This window comes from Tachyglossus aculeatus, chromosome 21 (assembly GCF_015852505.1).
Source record: "Tachyglossus aculeatus isolate mTacAcu1 chromosome 21, mTacAcu1.pri, whole genome shotgun sequence".
In the NCBI taxonomy this organism is placed as follows: domain Eukaryota; kingdom Metazoa; phylum Chordata; class Mammalia; order Monotremata; family Tachyglossidae; genus Tachyglossus; species Tachyglossus aculeatus.
Genome location: NC_052086.1, coordinates 18,001,741 through 18,027,798, shown reverse-complemented (window position 1 = coordinate 18,027,798; position 26,058 = coordinate 18,001,741). Strand labels below are relative to the sequence as shown.

The window sequence follows — 26,058 nt, the reverse complement described above, 5'->3', positions numbered from 1 at the left end:
AATTTTGAAACAAAAATACTTTTTTATGACTCAAGATAGAAAAAAGAGAAGAAGTTGAGAAAGCCAACAGGCGGAAATAAGGACTAGGTGCAAAGAAAAGAGAAAAAGTGACAGGTAATTCAGTTACCTGTGTACAAAATCCGACTGATCATCCCAGGCATCACCATCAGGAACATGGGGAGCAGCTTCAGGTACCCACACATGATGCAGCCGGCCTTCACGTGAGACATGTTCTTGGCTGAGAGGCAGCGCTGCACAATCACCTGCCAATGAAACAGGATGAGAGTGAAATCACCCTCCACTGAGTTAGACACTCAGTAAACTCTCCATTGTGCTGGGGTAACCATCCAGGTTGTGAATTATCCAGGCCCTTTGTTCCTCTTCCTCTCTCTGATTTGCTGCCTAGGGTGGCCACTGAAAATCCTCAGGGATACTGGGCCCTGAGAGGCCTCTGATGTCACACACATGTTACACTGGCACACAGTGTGATGCAATGACGTTACCCTGTCACCATTTTTCCTCATACCTGTCTGATTCAGCCAAAATCAGCCTGAAATTGGAGCATTTTTCTGGGGAGCTCAACTGCCCCAAGGCAATTGTTTTCCCCCCCTAGATCCCTATGAACTATAGTTCCTTGTTTGAGGTGTGGAAATTCAGAGCTGGAATCTTGGCAGAAGGAGGCTAGGGGCTAAAAATGAAAAATTGATATAAAAGCATCTGGTTCAATATCGACACTGGGCAAGTAACAGACCAGCTGAAAACTGCCTAGTATAACTAGGATGAATACCCATCATATTCCTGTCATTTGTGAGACTGCTCCCATCTGGTTTGCGGCCTCCTGGCACTTCTCTCAATATAAATTAAATGCTTTTCAGCATCACATCCACCACTTGGCATATACTACCTAACTGGGAGAATTAGACTCCAACATCCCTCTGAAATTTAACAATATTCTAATCTTGGTTTTATGGGGAGGGCTGAATATTGGAGTGAGAAAAACGATGACATTTACACAAGATATAATGAAAAGCTGAATATGATTGCCAATTACCCAAAACCCCAGGCTTTTGCAGAGTGAAAGGAAAGTAAAGCCACCAAAATATATATATATATATATATATATATATATATATATATATATATTCATTCATTCATTCATTCATTCATTCAATCGTATTTATTGAGCGCTTACTGTGTGCAGAGCACTGTACTAAGCACTTGGGAAGTACAAGTTGGCTACATATAAAGACAGTCCCTACCCAACAATGGGCTCACAGTCTAGACGGGGGAGACAGCAAAACAAAACATGTGGACAGGTGTCAAGTCATCAGAATAAATAGAAGTAAAGCTAGATGCACATCATTAACAAAATAAATAGAATAGTAAATATGTACAAGTAAAATAAATGGAGTAATAAATCTATACAAACATATGACTCATTTCTGATCAGTCTCTAAAGATCACATTCCAAAATACATATTGGTTGTATTGATCATTGGAGAAATTGATGATTTCACATGAAAGCACTAAGTTGACTTACATAACCTTGACAAATTTAGAATGAATTTATAAATCAAGGTAAACCCATTTGGCAATCAAAATGTTAAGAAAAAAACTTAACAAATGCTTTAAGTTTGGTTTTTGGGCTTTATTTGGATCCTACTTTAATTTTTAAAACACAATTCAGGAGGAAAAAAAGATTAAATTTGGTAAAGTCTAAAACTCCGTATTCTAAGGCAGTTGGGATTTCATCAACATTCCAGCTAGTTTTGCAGGCAGAGAACGTGTCTACTAACTCTGCTGTACTTTACTCTCCCAAGTGCTTAGTACAGTGCTCTGCACACAGTGAGTGCTCAATAAATTGACTGATTGATAGATTGCATTACCTGATCTGTGCACCAATACCACAGGGCAAGAATACTCAATCCAAAAATAAGGCCAGGCCAGGGAAGGTCTCCAGTGATGGGATCTCGGAAGATATGGAAAGAGTCTTGCCGAGGTGTGTAGCATACTGGATCAACTGTTATATTACCATATTTGGTTCTCGTTGGAATGGCATTCATGAATTTCTCCATGAAGGCATCATAGCCCCCCACTTCACTGAAGGCTGAAAAACAACATGAGGTACCACTTGTCAGCATTTTGAAGTTCTGAAATCTTCAACGCTCTTTACAAATAAGTGAAGAACTAATATCATCAGGATGGGTTTGGGGGGAAGGCAGGAATGACCTCCTACAATAAGTGAGAATTCTGAAACCTCTAAAGTGGCTTCTCTGCCTGCAGAAAGTACCTTCCTCTGAGGTGGGCCCCAAGAAGATTGCCTATGGGAATAAAGGACTGTGAGCCCATTGTGGACCAGGATTGTCTGTCTTTATTGCTGTATTGTACTTTCCAGGTATTTAGTAGAGTGCTCTGCACACGGTAAATGCTCAATAAATATGACTGAGTGAATGAATGATTAAAACCAAAGCACAAGTGGCAATACATGTATACCGTTTATTAGTATCATCCCTTTGCACCTTATTAAAACACTTGCCCCTCCCTTCTTCCCTTCCTGACCATCATCTTCAACTCTTCTAATCTCCATTGACTCTTTCCAAATAGCCTCAATCCTAAAAAAACCTTCCATTGACTCAATTGCATCCTCCAGTTGTCACCCCATTTCCTGCCTACATTTCCTTTCAAAACTCCTCCAGCAAGTTGGTTACATCTGCTGCCTCCACTTCCTCTCCTCCAATTTTCTCCTCGATACACTGCAATCTGACTTCCTCCACTTTCTAGTCCATGGAAACTGTCTCCTTTAAAGTCACCAGTGACTTCTTGCCATATTCAATGGCCTCTCCTCCACTCTAATCCTCTTAGACCCCTCAGCTGCCTTCAACACTGTGGATCACCCCCTTCTCCTGGAAACACTATCTAACCTTGGCTTCACTGATCCTATCCTCTGCTGGTACCTTTCCTATCTCTTCAGCCTCTCATTCTCAGTCTTTCTCTGCCTCCCACCCCCTAACTGTGGGAGTTCTTCAAGATTCAGTTCTGGGTCCCCTGCTATTCTCCATCTACACCCATTTCCTTGGAGAACTCATTTGCTCCCAAGGCTTCAACTACTATTCTATGCTGATGATTCCCAAACCTCTCTCTCCACCCCTAACCTCTCTCCTTCTCTGCGGTCTCGCAGTTCCTCCTACCTTTAGGACATCTCTGCTGCTGACATCTCAAATTTAACATGTCCAAAACAGAACTCTTCAACTTCCCACCCAACCCTGCCCTTCCCCAGACTTTCCCATCACTCTTGATAGCACTACCCTTCTCCCTGTCTCACATCCTCGATTCAGCTCTCTTATTCAACTTGCATATTCAGTCTGTCACCAAATCCTGCCAGTTCTACCTTAACATCTCTAGAATCTACTCCTTCATCTTCTTCCAAAACTGCTCCCATGCTGGTCCAAGCACTTATTACATCCTGCCTCAATTACTGCATCGGCCTCCTTACTGACCTCTCTGCCTCCAGTTTCTCCCCACTCCAATTCACACCACTCTGCTGCCCAGATCATTTTTCTAAAAAAAGTCTTACACATTTTCCCACTTCTCAAAAGCTTCCAATGGTTCCCCAACCATCTCTGCATCAAACAGGGACTCTTCACTACAGGATTTAAGGCACTCAATCAGCTCTTCCACTCCTTCTTAGCCTCACTCATCTCCCACTACAACCCAGCCCACAAACTGTTCCTCTAATTCTAACCTAAGTACTTTACCTCAATCTTATCTCTCTCATGTTTGATCTCTTGCTCATATCCACCCTCTGGCCTGGAATTCTCTCCCATTTCATATACGGCAGACTACAACTCACTCAATTTTTGAAGCCCTGCTAAAATTACACCTCCTCCAATAAGACTTCCCTGACTAATGCCTCATTTTCCCTTTTCTATCATCTAAGCACTTGTGTCTGTACCCCTTAAACATTGTTACTCACCCCACCTACAGACCCAAAGCATTTATGTACATATTCTGCTCTCCCTATCTGAAATTTATTTTAATGTCCATCTCTGCTATTACATTACATTATATTACATCCCTGACTCCTTGAAGTCAGGGATCGTCTGTACCAACCCTATTGAACTGTACTCTCCCATATACTTAGTACAGTACTCTGCACAGAGTAAAGACTCACTAAATACCATTGAATAATTGATTGATTGCATGCTGGGCTAAATTCTCTGAATCGAAGAGCTACATATTCCTGCTGTATAACCTCCTTCTAATCTTTCAGATTCTACACCATATAGCAAATTACTGTTTCAGAATATGACACAATAACCTCATTATCTTAAAGATAATGCACCTTCCAAGGATCTTAAAACCATATATATTATGGCATTTGTTAAACACTTACTATGTGCCAAGGACTCTTCTAAGCACTGGGTTAGATATAAGGTTATCAAATTGGACACAGTCCCTGCCCAGCAGGAGGCTCACAGTCTACGTAGGAAGGAGTAGGACTTAATCCTCATTTTACTATAAGGAAACTGAGTCACAGAGAAGTTAAGTGACTTGCCCAAGGTCAAGCAGATAAGTAACAGAGCCAGGATTAAAACCCTAGGCCAAGCTGCTTCTCTCTCTCTCTCTCTCTCTCTCTCTCTCTCTCTCTCTCTCTCTCTCTCTCTCTCTGTTATATATATATGGCTGCATATATAAATATTTGTTTTGCTAGAATAACCCATATATATACATATTCTAGAAAAACAAAGGACATACTTTGTTATATCCCAAAGGACACAATTGACCCCCATCAAAAAAGTATGCTATGAAACTTCACACCTAGAACAAATTTCCTTATTGCTGCATATGGTACAATTCCTCTATTGAAATTCAGTTCCACCTGAATACAAATTATGACACTTTGATATCATTCTATGGTTCTTAATAAAGTTCTCAAAGCCTTTTAAATAATCCCCTTTCATATGGCCTCCAAGTCATATTATTATCCTAAATTTTGCTGATGGAGAAAGTGAAACAATAAGGCACTAAGAGACTGGCGAGAGATAACTGGAATGAATACTGCCCTCTTGGTTTATGGCCCAATGTTTTCAACATTAGACCACATCAGCTTCATTCCAACTCAGAAAATCCTCTTCTTAAAAAGCAATATCTCCCATTTTGCCCAAACTTCTTTGGTGTAACTTACCAAATCCCATAAGAATGAAAGACCCCACCAGCATGATGAAGGTCTGTAGGGTATCAGTATAAATCACAGCAGCAAGGCCACCTAACAGGTAAAAAGGAAAAGAAAATACTAGATAAATTCTCTGCTGCCAGGTAACGCAACATCAATTTTTATGTATTTTTGCTTTCTTCATCTCTTTCTCTTCCCTCTGCCCTTTATCATTTCTACAAATCTTGGTGGCTACCCCCAATTTTTATCATTCTCCTCCTTTTTTCTCACCATCATCCCTTTTTAAATCCCTTCTGTGTTTTTCCATTTCTCAGCTTGTATTTTCTGCTTCCCATAATGGTAATAATGAATAATGATACTGTTTACTAAGCACTTTCTTTATTCCAGTGTCCCGGGGAGGTGGGAAAAACCAGTATTTTATCCCCATTTTACAGATGGGGAAATTGAGGTTTAGGCAGATTAAGTGACTTACCCAAGGTCACCTAGCTGGTCACTGGCAGAACTGGATTACAGCCCAGGTATCCTGACTCCCAAACCTGGGCTCTTTCCACTTGCCTCCCATTTCTCTATCTCCTCTTTCTTTATGTTCTTCCCATTACTGCTGATGGCACTACCATCCTTCCCGTCTCACAAGCCCGCAACCTTGGTGTCATCCTCGATTCTGCTCTCTTGTTCACCCCTCACATTCAATCCGTCACCAAAATCTGCCGGTCTCACCTCCACAACATCGCCAAGATCCGCCCTTTCCTCTCCATCCAAACTGCTACCCTGCTGGTTCAATCTCTCATCCTATTCCGACTGGATTACTGTATCAGCCTCCTCTCTGATCTCCCATACTCCTGTCTCTCCCCACTTCAATCTATACTTCACGCTGCTGACCAGATCATCTTTGTGCAGAAACACTCTGGGTATGATATTCCCCTCCTCAAAAATCTCCAGTAGCTACCAATCAACCTATGCATCAGGCAAAAACTCCTCACCCTCGGCTTCAAGGCTGTCCATCACCTTGCCCCCTCCTACCTCACCTCCCTTCTTTCCTTCTACAGCCCAGCCCACACCCTTTGCCCCTCTGCTGCTAACCTCCTCACTGGGCCTCGTTCTCACCTGTCCCACCGTCGATCCTTGGCCCACATCCTCTCCCTGGCCTGGAATGCCCTCCCTTCGCACATCCGCCAAGCTAGCGCTCTTCCTCCCTTCAAAACCCTACCGAGAGCTCACCTCCTCCAGGAGGCCTTCCCAGACTGAGCCCCCTCCTTCCTCCCCCCCTCCTCCCCCGTCCCATCCCCCCACCTTGCCTCCTTCTCCTCCCCACAGCACCTGTATATATGTTTGTATATATTTATTACTCTATTTATTTTACTTGTACATATGTATTATTATATTTATTTTATTTTGTTAATATATTTTGTTTTGTTGTCTGTCTCCCCCTTCTAGACTGTAAGCCCGTTGATGGGTAGGGACCGTCTCTATATGTTGCCAGCTTGTACTTCCCAAGCACTTATTACAGTGCTCTGCACACAGTAAGCACTCAATAAATGTGATTGAATGAATGAATAATGGACTAATATCTAATATTGTGTTCTCCAATCCAAATATTTACATATGAAGTCAATGAAAGTATGTTGTAGGTTATCTGAAACCATGTTTAGAAAACTATTTAGACCATCAAAGTTACCCAAATGATCATGCATTTCTCTGAAATATTTTCTGGGCAGAAAATAGAAATTCTAACCCTGCAGAAAGGGATGAATAAAGTACTCTGCCCACAGTAAATGCTGAATAAATTCCATCAATCTATTGATTAATTGCAAACTCACCTGTGATAGTATAAAGTGCAGTAATACCCAGTAAGATAAATATGGCCAGGTAGAGATTCAACCCCAGGGCCAGGTTGATGAATATAGCTCCAGAGAAAATGTCTGCCTATAAAAGGAGGAAAAAGGGTCAACACTGGGATTGAGATAGGAAAACTGGCAAAAAAATAAGCTTGCATTCTCCAGAAAAAGATATAGCTGCCAAGGAGTGGAGCAAGGCAGGTAGATGGAGAAGATGTTTGCATGATAAGTATGTGGAGTAAACAGGATTGCTTATACTTGCCCCAAATGGCATCCCAAATGACCAGGCAATTCTTCAAACTTCTTCAGGATAAGCTGAGCTTTCATTTTTGTTTGTTCAGTCCAAAAATGTCTCCTAGTTTAGAAATCCCAGACCTCAATCAAACCTTGCTAGATGGATCGCTGTATCTATGGCCCCCTGAGTTGCAAAGTTTTTGGCATGATCTTCAAGCAATCAACTACTAAAAACTTCTTAATAGCAAAATTGCAGGAAAGAAATAGAATTCTGAAGATGTCTAAGTGGCTTCTCCAAATGATAGTACTTCATGTGTTTCTAACAGGACTATGCCAAGTTGAAAGTCATTGTTCTGAAAGTGAATTATGGACCATAGTAGGGAATGGTGCGTGCTGTAATGGTGAATGCTGTGCTGTAAAGGAGAAGGCCAAACACAGAACTTAAGCATTTGATTGCATCTTATGGTAAACTTAAACAAAAACTTTGTAGTAATGCCTTAGATGTGTATCGATCAATTAGTGGAATATCTTGAATGCTTATTGGGTGCAGAGTACTGTACTCAGTGCTTGGGGAAAGTATAATACAATTGGGTTGTTAGACATGATCCTTGCTCACAAAGAGTTGACAGTCTATGGGGTGAGACAGACATTAATGTAAATCACAGGTAGGGGCAATAGTAGAGCACACAGTACCTGTCTTCTAAAGAGCCCACAGTTCTTTTCTTATTTATTGTAGTAACTCTGTCAGGAAAGGAATTAATATCCTCATCTTACATATGGGAAAGTGAGACAGCAAGAAGTTGAGGGACTTGTCTAAGGTCATCCAGTTAGTAAGTAGCAAAAAACAGGACCCAAATCTTTAGGAAATTTTAAAGAATAGCAAAAGTACAGCCACATCCAGAAAGAATCTTGGTATGACAGAATATATTCTCCTAGGTTGCTTGCCCAGCTTAGTACCAAATGGGCACTATACAAATAAAAACAGATATGAACAAAGAGGCAAGGTTGTTTTCTACATAGACCCCCTCTTTGGAGTCAGGGCTCTTTCATTCCATTCTCATCCCTTGGACTGATTCACTGTTGTCTTTAGGCAAAGTGGGGTCAGTCTTCTTTGCCTCAGTTTCCAGGTCTGAAAATGTAAGATGTCATTCTTTCAGCTTCTATCAGGGAATGAGAATTAATGTGTTTTGAACATTTTCAGAAGTGAAAGCTGTATTGCCCAAGGCTAAAATTAGATGTAAGAGTAGTTATAAAATTGTAAGGCATTAATGAGTCATGATTATAGTCATTGGAGTCATAAATGGTAACATTCAGTTATCATATGCAAATGATTTAAAAATATTACAGGTGATTTGTGCTAATTTGTGCTTATACCAAAGTATCCTATGATATTACTTTTTTTTTCAGTTTACAACTTCTACTCTGGGGAACCAAAAAGACTCATTTCCCAAACAAACAGTGTAGCATTATTTCTTCAAAAACCTCTGCAGGGCCTCACGTCAGAGTAGCATGCCAAAAATCTAACTAAATCTGTTTTCTGTATACCTTTGATTAATGTTTACAATATATATCTAATCTGTTTACTGTTACATTTCCCTTCATTCGTACCCTTTCCAGGATAAAATAGGATTACCCATGCATACACACACACACAGACAAAAAAAAAGGACACACGAACTCATCAGAGGTAATACCCAGTGACCCTACCCATTAATGCTCTATTGACTAGTTCTGTTGAGGTGTTCAATTCTCTGGAACTGAAAGATACCAGTTCTTGGAAAATTCCATCTATGTGCCTGAATTTTCAGTCTCTCCTCACTCTGTTCTGAGGCATTCAGTACTTATTTTCGCCAGAGATACAAAGCCCACAGGTTTATGCCTGCATATTAAGTCCTTATGCAGGTTCCTTAAAATTGATTATTACACTTAACAGATTTATAGGGCTTTGGCCCACAGTTTCCTGAATATTGGAACCCTTAGAAAAAGACACTGTAGCATGGTCTTGTCTTGTCTTATGATGTCGAGTCGTCTCCGACCCTTAGCAAAGCCATGGACAAAGCTCTCCCAGAACGCCCCACCTCCATCTGCAATCGTTCTGGTAGTGGATCCATAGAGGTTTCTTGGTAAAAATACGAAAGTGATTTCCCATTGCCTCCTTCCACTGCAACACGGCACAAGCAGTAAATCATGCCTGCCCATGTCGGTGTGCAAACCACATAGACTGGCTTGCTGAAAATTTGAATGGTCCTCAATGAAATCAAAATATGAGTACTACGTTTTGAAAGATGGGGGCTCCCAAGTGAGGGAGAAGTTTAATCAGTAACCACGATAAGAATTGGTTATCATCATAGAGTGAGAAAGGGTAGCTCTTTTAGGTTAATTTGTATTATTATCACTCAGCACTGCCTCAAAGGGCAAAGACTAGCCTCCCATGGCAACTACAACAAACAGCCCACATTTGCTTGAACTGTGGACTTGACTGGAGATTTGATTATTTCAGAGGAGAATGGTAAAACCCAGTTTCCCCTCCTACAGTGTGCTCATTAGACACGCTTAGCAAAGCAAATTGAACCAAAAAGCAACAATCTTGCTAAACCCTCCCTTCCTTTCATTTGCTACCTCTTTGCGCTTTCCTATTCTCTCCCTCTCTCTCTCTTCCCCCTCCACCAACTGTAGCTTCTCTTTCCCAAATATACAATTGATTTAAGGGTAAACTGTCAAGTGATTAAAACTTGGAAGCTGAAATCCCAAATTCTCATTTCATGTTGCAAATCTTTTAAAGGTGACTATGCAGAATTTTCAAAAGAAAGGGAATACCTAGGTACTTCCTGGCTGCTTCTGAAAATTTTCTCTGAATCTTGGGCATGCCCAGTTCTGAGCTTGGTAAGAAGTAAGAAAAAGCAGGTACACAGACAAGAGTTAGCTTAAAATGACCAATGATTTTGAGACTCAAAGTAGGACATGGTGAGGCTTTAAAGTAAACTGTACTTAAAATACGGTGGGGACAGAGAGAGGTCAGGCAAGAAAAAGGGACAATGAAAGGAGAAGGAAGAGAATGGGGAGAAAAGATAAGAGAACAGGAGAAAAGCAAGAAGGAGAAAGGGAAAGGGAGAAGAGAGCAAGGGGAAAAGGGGAGAAATTGAGTTCCAGGAAGACAGATTGTAAATTCTTTGTGGACAGGAATCATGTCTACCAACTCCATTGCACTCTCCCAAGTACTTAGTCCAAAGTCTGCACATTGTAAGTGCTCAATAAATAACACTGATTAATTGATTGACAGACAATAATGCACAGAGAAGAGGAAGAAGTGTTGAAATAGCAGAGTATGTAAAAGATGTACAGAAGTGCAAGGGGTTGTTAGTGTAAAAGAGCTGAGGTGGCCCCAAAGTCCCCAGAGGATATTTGTGAGGATGTAACCTGGGAAGAATGGAAGATTTCCCCTTTCCAGAGGAAATGGGATTTCAAAAGGGCTTTGAAAGTGGGGAGAATTGAGATCTGGTGGATTCAAAGGGAAGAGAGAAATTCAGAGAGGGGGAAGGATGTGATTCAAGGATGAGAAGTGAGAAAGTCTGTAACAAGGCACAGAGGAAAGGTGAGTTTAGGAGGAACAGAGAGTGCTAGCTAGGGTTTACTAGAAGAAGAAAAGAAAGAGGAAGACGACCGATGGAGTCACTTAAATCCAACTGTCAAGAGTTTTTGGTAGAGAAGACTAATTACTGAAGATTTTGAAAGAATGGAGATGTGTGTGCAGAACATTTCACAAAGATGATCTGAGTAGCATATATACACTGGAGAGGGGAGGGACTGGAAGTAGGGAGACCAGCACAGAGGCTAGTAACCATAATCTAGAAGGGATAGGAGAAGCAACTGGACCAGAGTTGTATCCATTTAGATGGAGAGGAAAGGGTGGAACTGGGAAATGCTGTGGAAGAAAAACCTAAAGGACTTGGTGACAACTGTATTTGAAATGAAAGAGAGCAAAGAGTCAGGATTAATGCCAAGGCTGCAGCTTCAGAGACAGGGAGTATGGTGGTTTTGTCAATTGTGAGAGGCAAGATAGGTGGAGGAGAGGATTTGAGAGGGAATATATCTTAAGCTTTTTGGATAGTGGGAAAGAATCTCTAAAAGTGGGACCATCCCACCCATTTTAGGATATTTGGTCAACTTAAATTAACACTAAATTAAAACTGACCTTCACAAGGGCAGGGGCCATGCCATTGAGGAGCCATGCCATGAAAGAAGGATGGTATTATTCAAGATTGTTTATCTTTAGTCCTCCAAAGAAAACCTTCCGCGTGTGTGCAGGCCTGGGGCCATCTAGCTCGCTGCTCTTCCTTCTATAGACTAAAATCTGGGCGTTGTCTACTAACAAAGGAAAAAATTTACAGCCCTTGCAGTGAAATCCCAGCAGACCCCAGTCTATAGTTGCCTAGAGTTTTTACTCTCAAATGCTTTTAGATTTAATCGAACAACTCAGTCCCTTTCAGGCCCTGTTGGAGGGAACTTTACCACCGACATTGAAATAATTATCTTGGTTGTGGAGATAATAATTGCCTAATCTGGGTAATTCACTGGGTGACTCTGATTAATTGCCAAACATGGGTAATTCTACCTTAATCTGAATAAATCAACCCTAATTTGGGTAATTCACTTCAATCTGGATATCAGATTACCTATGCTTTACACATAAACAAAAATATACATACATCAACATATACACAGAAGTATACAGAGAGTAGGCAGCCATCTAGTCTGGGATCTCTCTGACTCCGGAATTCATAGGCCAGGGGACAGGGAGATCTGAAATCCAGTCCTCTCCCACTCTTCTACCATCATCTAAGAGGGGAAGATGGATGATGGAGCCAGCCCAGGAGCCTTTAATTCAGTTTGAATATAGTGAAAAATTTGAATACTTCAGGCCTTGGGTACATATTGTACAAATTTACTATTCCATTTATTTTCTTAATGATATGCATCTAGCTTTATTTCTATTTGTTCTGATGACTTGACACCTATCCACATGTTTTGTTTTGTTGTCTGTCTCCCCCTTCTAGACTGTGAGCCTGTTGTTGGGGAGGGACCATCTCTATATGTTGCCAACTTGTACTTCCCAAGTGCTTAGTACAGTGCTCTGCACACAGTAAGCGCTCAATAAATATGATTAAATGAATGAGTTGGTGATCTTGGGGGAACTACCAAGTGTTGGAATTGAACTGCTTTTTATATTTTCTTTAAATTGCTACTCTGTCACCATGGATGATTTCAATGATTCTTGAAAGTCTGGGCTTTTTCTATGTGTGTGTGTCTTCTCTCATTTGAAATTGCTAACAAGACAATTTCTGCTAATTTTCATTAGATTTTTCCCCAGGATTTACCAAGCACATTGTAGTGTGCTTAATATATCATTGCAAGAATGATGATGACCATAAATGAAATTATTAACTTGATAGAGAAGAAAGTGCCTGGAAAGTCTAGGTAATTCCCTGAATGGTCCCAAGATTTTTGCCCACCTCTCCCTCTATTTGACTGCAACCTGGACAGCATATTGCTGTACCCTACCCTTGAACAAAAAAATGTCACCACATAAAAATGCTCGCATGAGTAAGGCATTCTTCACTAAAATATAATGTTACTTTTTGGTTTTGTGCTGCCATTTTAATTACTGTGACTTCTTTTCTCCAATTCATTCTACTCCTGATTTCTCACCACCTATGTTATCAATCAATCAATGGTATTTATTAAGGGCTTACTATGTGCAGAGCACTGTATTAAGAGCTTGGGAGAGTAAAATACAACTGAATTGGCAGACACGTTCCTAGACCATAGTGATATTTTATCATTTTCTTTGATTACTAATGGATCATCTCTGATGATGGAATGTAAAGAATCCATACAAAGTTATCATATTAACTTTATTCCTCAAACAACATTTTGTATTTTCACCAGAGGGTCTCAAAGAATACTAATTATGAAAAAGGCCTCATGAACCTTGTTTTTAAGTTGAGAAAAAAGTTGAAAAAAAAAATGCCACGGCTCATTCAAGGTTGCACAGGTAACTGTTAGGCTGGGTCATTCCCTTTAACCACTGATCTCGAAATCCAAAATTTTATTCTCCCTCAAAAACACCCAAAAAGTAGGAGAGGCCTAATAGAGTATAAAACTAATTTTACACTCACCACAACCCTCTGAAAGTGTGATGAAGCTCATAAAATGAGGAAAAATGGGGAAAGTGGGGAGAGATCAAATGTCCTGCCAAAAGACACAAAGAGAGTCTGTGGCAGAGCAAATATTAGAACTCAGATTACCTGTCTCGCAGGCCAGCCTCTTTTCACTAGGCTATGTTGTTTCATATGCCTTTCTATGCTCCCTTTCATGGTGTTCGGGAATTAACAATCTGATACCCAGTGACCTGCACACTGTGACAAACCTGAAATGTCAAAAGAATGAAATGGGAAACCAGAACTCACTGAAATCTTGGTGAAGATGTAGAGGAGCAGAGAAAGGACTGACAGATAGATCTGAATCCGCTGACCTCCAAATCGCTTCTTCAAGTATTCTGGCATTGTCACCACCTAAATAGTAATAAAATAGAAGTCATTACTGAAGAATTCATCCTGAAAGTAGGAAAACCCAGGAAAACCAAGAGTAAATAAAAGTCTTGAGGTCAGAGACCCCAAAACTACATCGATGCAGCAATTTGAATCAATATTGCTGCCTTCCCTGGAGTATTATATAGGGACACAGGAATGCAACAAGAGGATATAAAGTTTGTCATTGGTTTCTGAAAGGAAAAGCAGGAATCATGGGCATGTTTACAGCCACTTCTGAGGTTTTACTGCTTTGCAAGACACAGGCCCAGTCAGGTGTCTGGTAGCTTATCATCTGATCAGAATTACCAACAGTGCTTGGGCATAGTGGCTAAATTTAATGCAGATACTGTGGGTGATCATTTTGGGATCCTGGAGTCAGAGATCAGAAACTAAGCTATCTCTGCCATTCATCTAGAACAGTCTATTCTTCCAGCCACTAGGGTCACATAAAAGAAAGTTTGATATCTAGAGAGCAAGAAAAGGAATAATTAACTGGGTCTGCCTGGGATAAAAAACTAACAGCAGACTGAAAAACTGTCCTGCAGCCCTTCTTCACTTTAAAGGGAGCTACTGTACCTGCCATTAATCAACTGAAATTGTGATTTGATGAGTACCTTTGGTTGCAAATCAGAACATTAGCACCTAGAAATATTAGACAGAAGTCATGTAGACATGTATTTTTTCTATGACATTGCATTCCTTAACTTCTCTGAGCCTCAGTTCCCTCATCTGTGAAAATGGGGATTAAGACTGTGAGCCCTACGTGGGACAACTTAATCACATTGTATCCCCCCCCCCAGCGCTTAGAACAGTGCTTTGCACATAGTAAGCGCTTAACAAATGCCATAATTATTATCATTATTATTATTCCTTCTGAAAGAATCATACTTGGACAGAGAATCTCCCTGACTGATAGTTTGTGCCTAAAGAGATGATGACTCTGTACTTAGCCTTGCCCCTCCACCATCCTACTTACATTCTAGAATTGGCCCTGAAGCCCTTGAGCCAACACTGAGACTGGGGGAGAGTTGTAGGTGGAAAAGCTTGAGGGTGCTGATTTTGGTAGTTCTGACTCGGCTCCAAAAACATCGGTCCTGATTGCAAGGAACAATCATTCCTGAAGTGATGATTCTTAAAGCTCAGCTTGTTCTGTGTAAATTCAGACTACAAACTCATCTTCTAGAGGAAACTTCTCTTCAAAACCTACTCTTAGCCCAATAGTCCCAGCCAATGAGGGCTGATACTTACCCCAGCCTTGATGTAGATAGGAACAAACACCCAGCCCAGGATAACAACCAGTACTAAGGCCTGAAACCAAGAAGAGTTAGAATTCAATCACACTTTCATTCTGGCTTTCCATTACTTCCATTTTGGTGAAATCTGCAAATACCATTATGTTCAACACTCCCAAGCACTTAGTGCAGTACTCTGCATAAAGTAAACAATATATACTATGGATTGGAATCAGCAAAATCACCTGCTCTCTCTCTCTCTCTCTCTCCCTCTCTCTCTCTCGGAATCAGCAAAATCACCTGCTCTCTCTCTCTCCCTCTCTCTCTCCCCGTTTCTTTTTTTTCTCTCTTTTTTCTTTCTCTCTATAAGATTCAGTTACAAAACATCTAAACATTTTCAGTGTTTGGTTTTTAAAACATCATTTCCTGTCCTTTTTGGCCCCACCTCATAAAGACCTGCCCCTTCCCATTGTGTAATTTATAATAATAATAATGGTATTTGTTAAGCACTTACTATGTGCCAGGCACTCTACTAAGCACTGGGGTGGGTTCAGGCAAATTGGATTGGACACAGTCCCTGTCCCACATAAGGCTCACCATCTCAGTCCCCATTTTACAGATGAGGTCACTGAGGCACAGAGAAGTGAAGTGGCTTGCCCAAGATCACAAAGCAGACAAGTGGCAGAGCCGGGATTAGAACCCACGACCTTCTGACTCCCAGTCCTGTGCTTTACTCACTACACCATGCTGCTTACCTCACCTATAAAATGTGATCCTCTTATCCATACCCCAATCTATAAAATTTTACTTGTACAGGAGCCATAAAGTTTGCTAGAAAAGAAGATGCTGCTCTCTAGAAGCCAGAAGAGATTAGGGAAGGAAAACCATCACTTACATTCCATTCAAAGCCTCCAATGGCAATGCCAGCAGCTGCCCCTGTGCCGGCCAGCCCCACAAAGTGGCCACTGCCAATGTTACTGGCGAAGAGAGATGCTCCAATCTGGAAAGAAAAGGATGAAATAAGATCAGAATCACTAGCCAACAATTTTCGACAAGATACACTCATGTTGAGTTTCCCACTGAGGATGGTCTCTTTCCCGTTTTTGACAGGTCTGGGACTCCTCATTAAAAATGCCTGTTTAAAAACTTAATCTTGTTTCAGAGACTTTTAGCAGAGGGGGAAAGAGCTGAGAAGACAAAAAGCAATATTAGGGGGTGTTGCTAAGGGCTGTGGGGTGGATCCTCATGACTTGTGATTGCATTGCTACTCCTAGGCCCATAGCAAGCTCATGACACAGTTGGGAAAATATAGTGTGGATGATGGAGTTTCTTGGCTAAGACAGTGGACAAGCCTTGAACTTTAGACTTTAAAAATGAAAGCCTGTGTAGAGTGCTAGTGGTTTGCGAAGTTCCATGTGGGACGTGGACTGTGCCCAATCTGATTACCTTGTACTTACCCCAGCACTTAGAACAGTGCCTGGCACATGGTAAAAACTTAACAAATACTATAAAAAAAATCACACTCTCTCATCCCTTCCAGGCAGGTTCCCACTGGGACACTGGTTAATGAGCTTTCTCAAAAGAAGCTGCCAAATCTCATTTCTTGAACTTTTTAAAGGAAAGGTATCTGGGATGGTTTGTGTGCAGTCCTGTCTGGGGGTAAGGGGTTAATATCAATAATCTTTTGAAGACCCTTCAATCCCAGGATTCTCTTATTCAAAGCCTAATTCTTCCAACTCATTCTCACTCATCTTCCACAATGGACCATTGAAAGATTCAAAGGTATCCATGAAAGAGAAAGACAAGAGTCTCACTGAATGGCATAGGAAGAGCAGCAGAATGATTATATCAATCATAAACCTTTTCAATGAGCTCTTCTAGAACACATTACCAATTGCCCCTTGCTCCTTACCACGTTCAATAGTTTGGGGCTGAGTTATTCTTCTTGGGTCATCAGAAAGAGGCTGAAGGGCAAAGACCTATCCAAGTCAGCATTGTGATTTTAATTAACTCAGTTCATTTCTGAATTACAGCTCCCCAGATCCCTCTGATTTACAAGCACCATCACCTAGCAGATAGAGCATGGGCCTACAAGTCAAGAGGACCTGGGTTCTAATCCCTGCTCTGCCCTTGTCTGCTGTGTGACCTTGGGCAAATCACTTAACTTCCCTGTGCCTCAGTTCCTTCAAGTGTAAAATGGGGATTAAGACTCTAAACCCCATGTGGGACAGGAACTTTATCCAACCTAATTAGCTTGTATCTACACCAGTGCTTGGCAAATAGTGAGCACTTTAATACCATAAATACCATTGATTGATAAAAAAAAATCTAGCATCTTTGTTCTGAAAAGCTTGAAGTAGTGTAAAAACTGAGTAGTAACTCATTCACTCACTAGTAACTCAGGTAAATAGGGACTGGCATTATTATCCCCATTATGGCAAATTAAGAAACTGGGGTTATTTAGTTGTCCATGCCTTCTTAATGAAACCTTGCCTTGCCTAAGACATGGATCTCTTGAATCCCAGTCTAATCCTTTTGCCATGATTTTCCAGGATTTCTTTGCGGAGCCATGCCCTGTGACTCTCTCAAATTTCTTTCCCCCTTTTCCATAACATAATATCAGACTGTAGATGCCCCCTTGAAAGACCCAAACCCTTCAAAGGGAAATCATTTCCATATGCAACCTCTTAACCCTATCAGTCATCATCCATCCTGATGTGAAAATACCAGGAGAAAACTTGGGGGATAATCGAAGTGGATGCTACATCTGACAACGAAAGGTAAGAAGAGGTTTCGTGACATAGTTGCATTATATTGACACTGCTCCAAAGACTCCACTTGATTTCACAGCCTATGATTGGAGCTGTAAATGGCAGAAGACACACTGGATTGTGATTCCTCAAAGGTTTTTGTCTTGTTATTTCTTTGTAATTTCCACAGCAAACCTAGTGCTATGCCATGGGAGCATCCAACATAGATTGTTGACTACCTGAGAGAATTGGTAACCCCCCATCCTAGTGTTAAACACATAGTGGGCATTTTGTTGATGATGATGGTGGTGGTGGTGATGATGATGATGATGATGATGATAATCCTGATGATAAGATACTAGTGATGGTGAAAAACCTCAGTACCTGCCCATTTCTGTCTGGATCAAACAGGTTCCAGAAAATTGGCTTCAGTCAATCAATCAGTGTGGCCTAGTGGATAGAGAACTGGCCTGGGAGACTGAAGGACTTGGGTTCTAATTTTGGCTCTACCACTTGTCTGCTGCATGATCTTAGCAAGCAAAGCAAAGAAGAGTCACGTGAGGCTTGAGAGGCACAGTTTGGTCACCTCTGCAATAATTCACTTAACTTCTCTGTGCCTCAGTCATCTCATCTGTAAAACAGGGATTAAGACTGTGAACCCCATGTGGGACGGGGACTGTGTCCAACCTGATTATCTTGAATCTGGCCCAGTACTTAGATCAGCGCTTAGCGAATACCACTTTTATCATTATTATTGTTTTCATATTTATTGATCACTTACCGTGTGCAGAGCCCTCTACTAAATGCTTGGGTGAGTACAATACAACAGAATTGGTAGATACGTTCCTTGCCCACAATGAGCTTACAGTCACGACGGGAAGACAGACATTAATATAAATACATAAATTGTGGATATGTACAAAAGGGCTTTGGGGCTGAGGGAGGGGTGAATAAAGGATGTAAATCCAAGGGCAAGGGTAATGGGAAAAGTGGAAATGAAGGCTTAGTTAGGGAAGGCCTCTTGGAGGAGATGTACTGTTAACAGGGTTTTGAAGGTGGGGAGAGTGATCATCTGTTGGATATGAAGAGGAAGGATGTTCCAGGCCAGAGGCAGGATATAATAATAATAATTATGGTATTTGTTAAGCGCTTACTATGTACAAAGCACTGCTCTAAGTGCTGGGGAGGTTACAAGGTGATCAGGTTGTCCCACGGGGGGCTCCCAGTTTTAATCCCCATTTTACAGATGAGGTAACTGAGGCACAGAGAAGTTAAGTGACTTGCCCAAAGTCACACAGCTGACAGTTGGCGGAGCCGGAATTTGAACCCCTGACCTCTGACTCCAAAGCCCATGCTCTTTTCACTGAGCCATGCTGCTTCTATGGGTGAGCAATCAGCAGTGAGATAGATGAGATCTAAGTACAGTGAGTAGGTTGAAATTTAAGGAGTCAAGTGTGTAGGCTGGGTGGTATTAGGAAGGCAGTGCGATAAGGAAGGAGGGGGAAAGCTGATTGAATGCTTTCAAGGCAATGATAAGGAGGTTTAGGCTTTCCACTCACTCCCTTTTACATATGCATTCTCTTCATCCTCTACACCCCAGCTCGCACTCTTCAGCTCTCCTAAACTAACTTCTAAGTTGTATCTTCTTTTTGAGTCCTCCCTCCTCCTGCCTGGAATTCTTCCCTCTTCAAATCTTCCAGCCACATCCCTTCCAATCTTCAACACCCTCCTGAAAACTTCACTCCTCTGGGAGGCATTCCCCAACTAATTTCCACTACCTCTGGTCATGTCATCCTAAAAATATGCTTAGCATTGATGTTTATATTGATTTATGAACTCCACTGAATTGTTCATATATTTATTTATTAATTTCCCCATACCCTTGATTGTAGTGAAAGTTTTTATTAAGTGCTTATTAAATGCAATCCATTGAACTAGCTCTCTGGGAAGGACAACAGCAGCATAATACATGTTCCCTGCCCACAGGAAGCTTATTTTCTAATGAGGCAGACAGAAATATTCACAAGCACTGTGATCAGAATAAATAAAACTGAATGTTCAATTTAACACAGATATATGTCCAAGTGCTGAGGGTGGGCAAAAATAAGTAAATGCTAATAATTAGTTGGGGGAGACTTAGAGGAGGATTTAGTAAGATTTTGAACATGGGGAGGGTAAAGGTTTGATGAATTTGTGGGGGAAGAGAGTTCCAGGCCTTGAAGATAACATGAGCAAGGAGTTGGAGGTGTATAAGAAGGAAACGGGGTACAAGCCAGGAGATAGGCTTGGGAGGAGTGAAGAGTAGGGGATAATGGGTGAGTAGAGACTAAAAGTAAGGTGGAGAAGGCTGGAGGAGATCCTTGAAGCCAATGGCAAGGAGTCTTTGCTTGATGTGAGGCGAGAGTGGCTCCCAACTCGGTTTTGAAAGGAGGGGAGACATGTTGAGTGACTTTTCAGGAAAATTATCCAGAACCATAAGGACAAGGAGGCTGTTGGCCGGAAGACCAGAGAGGAAGCCAATACACCAGTCCAGGGGTTGCCAAGTTTCATGATCCACAAACCAGATACATACCAAGAGGCTCAAGTCAAAAAAACAGAAAAATTACTATAACCAGAATGGTGAGCAAGCAGCCTAGGTGGGAAAGAAAAGGGAGAAATGGTGGTGAGTGGCGGCAGTGAGTAAACATTGGCCAGGGTGGAAGCCGCGGGTGTGGGGAGATGGGAAATCACTGCTGCTGTGGTGGCCAAATGCTAAATGATGATGGTATTTGTTAGGTGCTTACTATGTGCCAAGCACTGTTCTAAGCACTGGGGTACATACAAGGTAGTCAGATTGTCCCACATGGAGCTCACAGTCTTAATCCCCATTTTACATATGAGGGAACTGAGGCACAGAGAAGTTACGAGATTTGCCCAAAGTCACACAGCTGACAAGTGGCAGAGCCAGGATTAGAACCCACAACCTCTGGCTCCCAGCTCTTTCCACTAAACCACACTGCTTCTCTAAATGACAGACTGCATGGGAGCCAGACACACAGCAAGCAAAGAAGAGTCACGTGAGGCTTGAGAGGCACAATTTGGTCACCCCTGCAATAATTCAACTGCGATAATGACCATCGCTTGGTCCAGGGTGGGGACTGGAAGGGGAAGAGAAAGTAATGGACTCACAATTAATCAATCAGTGGCATCTTTGAGTGCTTCACTGTGTGCAGAGCCCTGTACTAGGCGCTTACTCCACAGCATTCATAAGATGCTCTTGAGCAAAAATCACAGATGCTAGCAGTAGATTTGATAGAGCAGAACCACAGTGAGAAGTTGAGGATGATTCAGTGGCTGTTTGGGCTTGGGGTTGTTGTCAATGGAGACGGAGAAATTGGGAGGAGGAGAGCTACGTTTAGGAGGGAAGATAAGAAGTTCCATTTTGAAAAGTTTTCATTTATATTATTTCTCCTGCTCCAACTATAAGTACATAATATAGAGTTGCTTGATTCCTCCCTAAGGAATGTAAACTTACTGAGGGTAGGGACCATGTCTGTCACCTTAATTGTACTCTCCTGAGCTCCTAGTACAGTGTTCTGCATACAGTAGATGCTCAATAGATACTACAGAATTTGTGAATGAAAACTCACTCAAGAATTACAGCAATTTCTGCTTCTCTATCCATTCAATCACATTTATTGAGCACTTCCTGTGTGCAGAGCACTGTACTAAGCACTTGAGAGAGTACAATATGACAATAAATAGACACTTTCCCTGCCCACAGCGAGCTTACATTCTGGAGGAGCTGTTTGGTTGGGTTTTTTTTTTTTTGAGGGGGTGGTTTCTGGGCCAATAGGGAAAATTTAACAAAACTTCACTTGGGCATTTTGGCTTGTGCGATACACCCATCATCTTTCCGCAATCACCTTTGCCTCCGAATGAATTAGTTAACCTAATGCTGGGAGATTAAGGTTGCAATTACCAGCAATGATTAACTGAATTTGAGTAACCTCAAATTCTCATAAAATCTGCTCTTTCACCTTTTACTATTCAGCAGAGGATAAAGCAAGGAACACTGGACTTCAAACAGTTCCTAGGAAAGTAATCGATATGTGATTGGATTCCCCATTAGAGCTAGAGGAGCAATAGATAGGAACAAACAAGACACTCAGAAAATTAGGACTCTTCAGTTTGAAAAGATGAAGGTCGAGAGGGGACAGTACTGAAATTTATAAAATCACAAAGGAAGGGCAGAAAAGAGAAAGAATACAACACCAAAAATTTGAGGCAATTATTGAAGCTTGAAAGGTGTTGGATTCTGATCAAACAACAGGAAAGACTGTGTCACACAATAGGAAGAATTCATTATTTCAGGAAGTTGTCCCCATAGAAAATATCAAGAAGTTCAGAAAGAAGTTGAATAAGTTCATGGTTAAGAGATCCAGAAGCAGTGTGGCCTACGGGAAAGAGCAAGGGCTTCGGAATCAGAGGTCGTGGGTTCTAATTTCGGCTCCACCACTTATCAGCTGTGTGACTTTGTACAAGTCGTTTCACCTCTGTACCTCATTTACCTCATCTGTAAAATGAGATTTAAGATTGTGAGCCCCACATGTGACAACCTGATTACTTTATATCTACCCCAGTGCTGAGAATAGTGCTTGGCCCATAGTAAGCACTTAACAAATACCATCATTATTATTGTTATCTGCAGTGGATTACTAAAGGGAAAATTAGGGATATTAGAAAGCGCTTAATAAATGTGATTGAATGAAAGAATGAATAATGCCAACCTACGAACTGAACTTTGATCTCACCTATCTTACTGCCAATCCAATGTCCACAACCTCTCTCTGGCCTGGAACTCCCTCCCTTTTCATATATGATGGACTACCGCTCTCTCCACCTCCAAAAGCTCATTAAAATCACATTTCCTCCAAGACACTTTTCCTGACTCAGCCCTCATTTTCCCTACTCCTTCTGCCTCCTGCATCACCCACAAAATTGGATCTGTTCCCTTTAAGCACTTGATATTCAATTCAATCGTATTTATTGAGTGCTTACTGTGTGCAGAGCACTGTACTAAGCACTTGGGAAAGTACAGTACAGCAATAAAGAGAGGAAATCCCTGCCCCGCAACAAGCTCACAGTCTAGAGAAGAAGAAGCAGCATGGCTCAATAGAAAGAGCCCAGGCTTCGGAGTCAGAGGTTGCGGGTTCTAATCCCGGCTCCACCACTTGTCAGCTGTGTGACTTTGGGCAAGCCACTTAACTTCTCTGTGCCTCACTTCCCTCATCTCGAAAATGGGGATTAAGACTGTGTGCCCCATGTGGGACAACCTGATTACTTTGTACCCCCCCCAGCGCTTAGAACAGTGCTTTGCACATAGTAAGAGCTTAACAAATGCCATTATTTTTTTTAGAGGGGCGAGACAGACAACAACACAGGTACACAGGCATCAAGACATCAATACAAGTAAAGAGACATCAATATATAGATATTGATATTAGAGATATATACATAAGTTCTGAGGGGGGAAAGGAAGGGAGGAAAGCTAAGGGTGTGGGACATGAGGAAAAGTGGGGCTTAGTCTGGGAAAAATATGGACTGCATCATGAATTTGCGTGTGATTCACCTCACCCTCAGCCCCACAGCACTTCTGAACATATCCATAGTTTATTTTAATGTCTGCCTCCCCCTCTGTACTGTAAGTTCCTTAAGAACAGGAAATGTATCTATCAACTCTTTTGTGTTGTAGTAATAACCATAATAATAACTGTGATACTTGTTAAGTGCTTTCTATTTACCAAGCAGCGAACTAAGCACTGGGGTAGATACTAGATAATCAGGTTGGACAAAGCCTCTATCCCATATGGGGCTCACAGTTGGAGGGAGGAATTGAATCCTCATTTTACAGGTGACAAAACTGAGGAACAGAGAAGCTAGGTGACTTGCCCAAGTTCATACAGCAGGCAAGTGGCAGAGCCGGGATTAAAACACAGCTCCTCTGACTCCCAGGATAGTGCTCTTTCCCTTACGCCCTGCTGCTTCCCAAGTGCTTAGTACAGTGCTTGACAAACAGTCAGTGCTCAATGAATACCATTCTGGCCAAATCCAATGGTCTCTACTCCAACCTAATTCTCCTCCACCTCTCAGCTGGCTTCAACACTCTAGACCATGCCCTTGGCGTGGAAACACTGGGCATGTCACTCCCCTCCTCAAAAATCTCCAGTGGTTGCCTATCAACCTTCAAATCAAGCAAAAACTCCTCACTCTCAGCTTCAAGGCTGTCCATCACCTCGCTCCCTCCTACCTCACCTCCCTTCTCCCCTTCTATAGCCTAGCCTGCACACTCCACTCCTCTGCCGCTAACCTCCTCACTGGGCCTCATTCTCACCTGTCCCACTGTCGACTCCCAGCCCATGTCTTTCCCCTAGCCTGGAATGCCCTCCCTCCACACATCTACCAAACTAGCTCTCTTCCTCCCTTCAAAGCCCTATTGAGAGCTCATCTCCTCCAGGAGACCTTCCCAGACTGAGCCCCACCTTTTTCCCCTCCTCCTCCTCCTCTCCCCATTGCCCCCTTCCCTCCCTCCCTCTGCCCTACCCCCTGCTCCTTCCCACAGCACTTGTATATATTTGTACATATTCACTACCCTATTTTATTTGTACGTATTTACTATATTTATTTTATTAATGATGTGTATTTAGCTATAATTCTATTTATTCTGATGGTATTGACACCTGTCTACTTGTTTTGTTTTGTTGTCTGTCTCCCCCTTCTAGACTGTGAGCCCGTTGTTCAGTAGGGACCGTCTCTATATGTTGCCGATTTGTACTTCCCAAGCATTTAGTACAGTGCTCTGCACACAGTAAGCGCTCAATAAATACGAATGAATGAATTAATGAAACACCATTTAACCTTGACTTTGCTGACACTGTCCTCTCCAGGTTCTCCTATCACTCTGGCTGCTCTTTTTCAGTCTCTTTCCCAGGCTCCTCCTCTGCCTCCCAAACTTTCACTGTGAGCGGCCCTCAAGGCTCAGTTCTGGGTTCCCTTATATTGTCCATCTACACCTTCTCCCCCAGAGAATTCATTTGCTCCCACAGCTTCAACTACCATCTCTATTCTAATGATTCACATTTCTACCTCTCCAGCCCTGATCTCTCTCCTTCTTTGCAGTCTCTCACCTCCTTCTGCCCTCATAACACCTCTACTTGGATATCACACCAACACCTCAAACTTTATATGTCAAAAACAGAACTTCTCATCTACCCAAACAAACCATGTCCTCCCTGGGATTTCCCATCTCTCTAGATAGCACCATCACTATCCTCCCCGTCTCACAAACCCATAACCTTGGCATTATTCTCGACTCACCTCTCACATTCAACCTACCTTATTCATTCAGTCACCAAGTCCATCACATTGTCACTAAAATCCACCCTTTCCTCTCCAGCAAAACTGTTACTGACCTGTGCATCAACCTCCTTGCTGATCTCCCTGCTTTCTGTTCCCAACTCCAGACCATTCTTCTCTCTATTGTCCAGAATATTTTCATAAAAACGTTCCATCCATGTTTCCCCACTCCTCATGAACCTCCGGAGGTTGCCCATCCTATCAATCAATCAATCAATCCATGGTATTTATCGAGCACTTACTATGTGCACTATAGTAAGCACTTGAGAGAGCACAATACAAAAGAGTTGATAAACACATTCTCTTCCCATAGTGTGCTTATGGTCTAGAGGGGGAGACAGAAATTATTATAAATAATTTACGAATAGGTACACAAGTTTTATGGAACTAAGGGTGGGGTGAATAACAAATTCCCAAAGGGTACAGATCCAAGTGCGTAGATGATGCAGAAGGGAAAGCGAGTTGGGGAAAAGATGGCTTAAATGGGAAAATCTTCTTGGATCCACCTCCACAACAAACAGAAAATTCTTACCATCAGCTTTAAGGCACTTAATCAGCTCTCCCCCTCCTATATTACCTTGCTGTTTTCCTGCTAAATCCCAGGCAGCTCACTTCATTCCTCTAACTCCAACCTTCTCACTGTACTTTGGTTTCATCTCTCTCACCGCTGGTCCCTTGTTCACTTCCTCCCTCCATCCTGGAACTCCCTCCCCCTTCATATTTGACAGACCACCACTCTCCCTGCCTTCAAAGCCTTATTAAAATCACATCTCTTCAAAAAGGCCTTTCCTGAATAAGCTTTCTTTTCCCCTACTCTAACTTCCGAGTCACCCTTGCACTTGGATTTGT

At 41.9% G+C, this 26,058-nt stretch overlaps 1 protein-coding gene across 1 annotated transcript in view; it reads right to left on the bottom strand.

Moving 5' to 3' along the window:
* The window catches only part of LOC119942091 (sodium/glucose cotransporter 1), a 70,662-nt gene that overhangs the window by 25,101 nt on the left and 19,503 nt on the right, over window positions 1–26,058 (bottom strand). Inside the window, exons 3-9 of the mRNA XM_038762747.1 lie at window positions 15,960–16,064; window positions 15,081–15,140; window positions 13,710–13,814; window positions 6,991–7,096; window positions 5,186–5,266; window positions 1,887–2,107; window positions 128–263 (exon numbers count right to left, since the gene is read on the bottom strand). Coding sequence (XP_038618675.1) covers window positions 128–263; window positions 1,887–2,107; window positions 5,186–5,266; window positions 6,991–7,096; window positions 13,710–13,814; window positions 15,081–15,140; window positions 15,960–16,064 — 814 coding nt within the window. The remainder of the gene's footprint in view (window positions 1–127; window positions 264–1,886; window positions 2,108–5,185; window positions 5,267–6,990; window positions 7,097–13,709; window positions 13,815–15,080; window positions 15,141–15,959; window positions 16,065–26,058) is intronic.